The following is a 3,719-nucleotide window of genomic DNA, read 5'->3' as shown; positions in this document are numbered from 1 at the left end:
GAGAGAAATTGAAACTGGTCAGCGTGAATGTAGAGCGGCAGGCAGCACCCGGGGTGATGAGCTGCACCAGATAGGCATGGAGCAGGGGACTGGAGGAACATGGGGCCAAGCCAGAAAAAGAAGGCTGGGCCCCTTACTGGGGCACAGAATGAGGTAAGAAAACATTTCAAATAAAGCAGCACCGCTCACCTTGGGGCTCCCACCCCTATACACTTCATAAACTTCAATCAGGGAGTCAAGTGGAGGGTAGTTTTGATACCCAGCTCACACTTCCCATCCTCCCCTATCCCATTCCCTAAAACCAGAGGGTTTCTGGGGGCCATTTCCTGACTTCCAACAACAAATGGACAGCTCTTGTTGTCAAGAGGTCCAAAGGGAACTGAGTGGAAAGGGCTGCCCTTTGGGAGGGGCAGAGAAGGTGGTGACAGTCTAGATGTTCACTGCAACGCAGCTCTGTGACTGCCCAACCCAAGGAACAGGGGCGTTCAATAGGATGCTGCACAGTCAGATGAGAGTTGACCCAGTCCTGCTCCTTGGCTCCTAGCACTAACCCATTCACATTAGTGAGTGCAGCTGAAAAAGGTCCCCTCTGGGCTCAGCTTTCAAACCACAGCCTCCTGCACAGCCATGATGCTCTTCCATAGTTCACTCCTGCCCCGAAAATGGGAGGCAGGTAGTGACCTGGCACAATAACCAAGTCAGACCCATGGACTGGCTAGGTCACGAGTAACTCAGAGTAGGAAAACGCCCCACCAAACTGTTGTCCACAGCATAATACATCCAGATATGAATCCTGCAGTCTGAAAGATCGTGCATAGTCGCAGAAGGCCCTGCTACCTCCCCAAGGGATCATAACTTAATCCTCAGCCTGCCTGGATAACCCAAGTTATTCATCTGCTAAGCCTATGCCACCAGGTGGGTTGCAAGAAACAGGGCTTTGTTCAGCAAAACGCTAGCCCATGTCCCCAACTCCGCTGAAGTCACTGTTAAATGCTGGACCTTTGGGAAACTGGTGGCTTGGAGCTTTTCTTCTTGTTGGCATCAAGACCACAGAGCTTCTCCTACCAGATTCAGCTGGGAATTCTTTTTCTTGGCTTTCCCAGATTGGAATGATTAATATCCAGATCTCATAACTGACTTTCCTTTGTCTTGGAGAAGCCCAAATCAGAGGCTCTGAGATCAGAGGTGCAGCCCCACTGAGGCCCAACAATTAAGGCCTGACCATCAGTTATGTCCAAACGGTCAGTTATCCAGAAAGCCCTTGACATCAGGCAGACAGAAAGGCTGAGGAACCAAAGAACTTTATATGCTGAGCACACAGATGCTCACCTGTGCACTGGGGACAGTACAGGGTTCTTGTGCACTTTCTGGTGTGTTTAGAAATCAACCACTGCGTGGCTTGCAGGATGCACAGCACAGCTCCTCCTGTCCAGGATTTCAAAGCTGATCCAAAGGTAATACACTTAAACAAGGATCCGATTTCCTAAATTCTCCACTCCAAGTTTTTAAAGGCTAGGTTCTTCAATGGGAACTGGGACTTTTGTCTGATTTTTTTTTTTTTTTTTTTTTTTTTACACTTAGCTACCTAACTTCTCAAAACCACAGGACTGGTCTATGTTATTGTCCTGGTCACCCTCAGACTCTCATGTTGCAGCTACTGGAATTCCGGAGGTGAGCGTTGCAGCTGCTGATCAGGCCCATTCCCAGATTCTCCAGGAAGGGAGCAAAGCGGCAGGCGACACGCTCCTTTATCTTCCACTGGCTGAATGCCAAAATCCTTCACGCTACCAGTCTCTGCGAATTCCAGGTAGAAGTAGCCACACTTGACTGCCCGGTGCACCTCAAAGCAGAAGCCCAAACAGGAATCCTCTATTAGGTCTACGTATATCTCCTGAGCGATGGCCTCTAGCTTGTTAGTATCCAGGTTAGCCAACGAAATTTCCTCCATTTTAATCTGTACACGACCGTGGAGAGGGCGCTTGGATTACTCACAGCTGCACGGGCGGCAACACGTCGGGCTCGGCCGGCCGCGCCTAGGCCTACAGGCCTGTCAGGGCCGCGTCTTCAGCAGGGAGGGCGGAGGCGTCCCGGTGGCAGCGGCAGGGCAGCTGCAGCAACCAGCAGCGACTGCTCCGGAACCCCAGGTATCTCCGTTTCTTTTGGCGTCTCCCCGGATCTGGGACTTTCAGCTCGGGCTGGCCCCAGACTCACCGCCGCCAAACGGTCTCGGAGTCTCTCTCCGCTACCCCGGCGTCTTCCGCTTGCTGGTCCGGGTTTAGCCCCGCCTCCCCACTTCCGCTCCTCAGCACGCCTGCGCATTGGCCCCGCGCAGACTCGCCAGGTTCCTCCCTACGCGCAGCTGCCTAGAAAGCCTTGTAGTTTTAGGAAAACGAATGGGAAGAACTAAAATGTATCAGACTGTCATTACCTTTAATTGTAAAAAGATGATAAGGAGGCTGTTTTATGTTAATTTTTTTGCAGATTTTAACACTCGCTAATGAATTCTTTGTCCATGCTTAATCGATTCCCTCTTGAAAAAGGCAAATGACAACTGTGCACATTTGTGGTAATGATCTGAAGTACAGTTTTAGGACTAGTTCTCCGGATACGTTTGACGGATACGTTTGAAAATTTGACATATAATTGACTTACAATCATTTATACTACTGCCGCAGTTGTCATTTAAATCCACTAGATGGTGCAAGGAAACAAATTACACTACAGTCTATCTTTCAGTCTTCTTTTGAAAGAAAAACTAGGCACTAAAGACATAATTCATATATATTGATCACATGAACCTAAGGCATTTATTTCATTTATAAGACCATTAAGTCAGTGTGATTATAACTAGATCATCATATACTGTACATCTCTAAAATAATTCAAAGAGGAAATTATATGTATATTTTCTATTGAAGAGGGAGGAAACCTGAAATATGTTAAATACACTGTGAGGTAAAGGAATCTTTTCCTAAAATTGTGCTGCATGAATTGTGGGATCTAGAGCCAGTCTACCTGGGTTTAAATCCTAGATCCAACATTTAACAGTTCTGTTTCCTCATCTGGATAAAGCTAGTTCCCATTTAATAGTTAAAATTAAATGATATTTAAAAAAATCTTCTTGTGACAGCTTCTTACATGTAAGTAAGCATTCAGTAACTGTCAGCTATTTTAATCATATCAGTTATGGACTTGAATATAAGAAAATTTTCCTGTATCTTGTTAGTTTCCACCCCCACCACTGTGAAATAGAGCAGCCTCTTGTACCTTTATACTTTATTAAAATATAGCTCTAGCCAAAGAAACAAAATTTAAAAAACAATACATATTTGTATCTGTCTGATTCTATAACTTCCTTTCCAGAGTAAAGGAAAATATAGACATGTATCTTTCCAGATACAAATAAAAACTTTCTAATGTATATGATCATCCGAACACTATTAGTTTTAGAGTTCATTCTTAATATCTTACTCTATATTTTTATGAGTAGAACGTTAAGTACCAGTTTAACTTATTGGTTTAGGAGTACTTAGCTGGTACTTGTACCCATACAAATTTTCTGATTGTGTATTTTATCATCCTAAAAAACAAAAACTGGCAGATATGGAGGAATGTGAAAGCCTAAGCTATTTAAGACCCATGCATGACAAGAATATTTTTATCTGGGACATAACTTTTTTTCCATTGCAGCCTTTGTGTAATTTATACATTCTCCATTC

At 44.9% G+C, this 3,719-nt stretch overlaps 1 protein-coding gene across 1 annotated transcript; it reads right to left on the bottom strand.

The window, feature by feature from the left end:
- Positions 1–1,538: 1,538 nt before the first annotated feature.
- ATXN7L3B (ataxin 7 like 3B) lies at positions 1,539–2,259 on the bottom strand. The gene has a single exon (XM_082850606.1). It carries the CDS (start codon positions 1,946–1,948, stop codon positions 1,655–1,657), a length of 294 nt encoding a protein of 97 aa, XP_082706732.1. The 5' UTR covers positions 1,949–2,259; the 3' UTR covers positions 1,539–1,654.
- Positions 2,260–3,719: the final 1,460 nt, after the last annotated feature.

This window comes from Leucopleurus acutus (genome assembly GCF_964270905.1).
Source record: "Leucopleurus acutus genome assembly, chromosome: 11".
In the NCBI taxonomy this organism is placed as follows: Eukaryota; Metazoa; Chordata; class Mammalia; order Artiodactyla; family Delphinidae; genus Leucopleurus; species Leucopleurus acutus.
Note: the sequence above shows the minus strand (reverse complement) of the source record. Positions and strands in the feature narration are given on the sequence as shown.

What these genes read in the sequence shown, in the direction of transcription:
- ATXN7L3B (XM_082850606.1), bottom strand. Translation starts at nt 1,948, where the DNA reads ATGGAGGAAATTTCGTTGGCTAACCTGGATACTAACAAGCTAGAGGCC.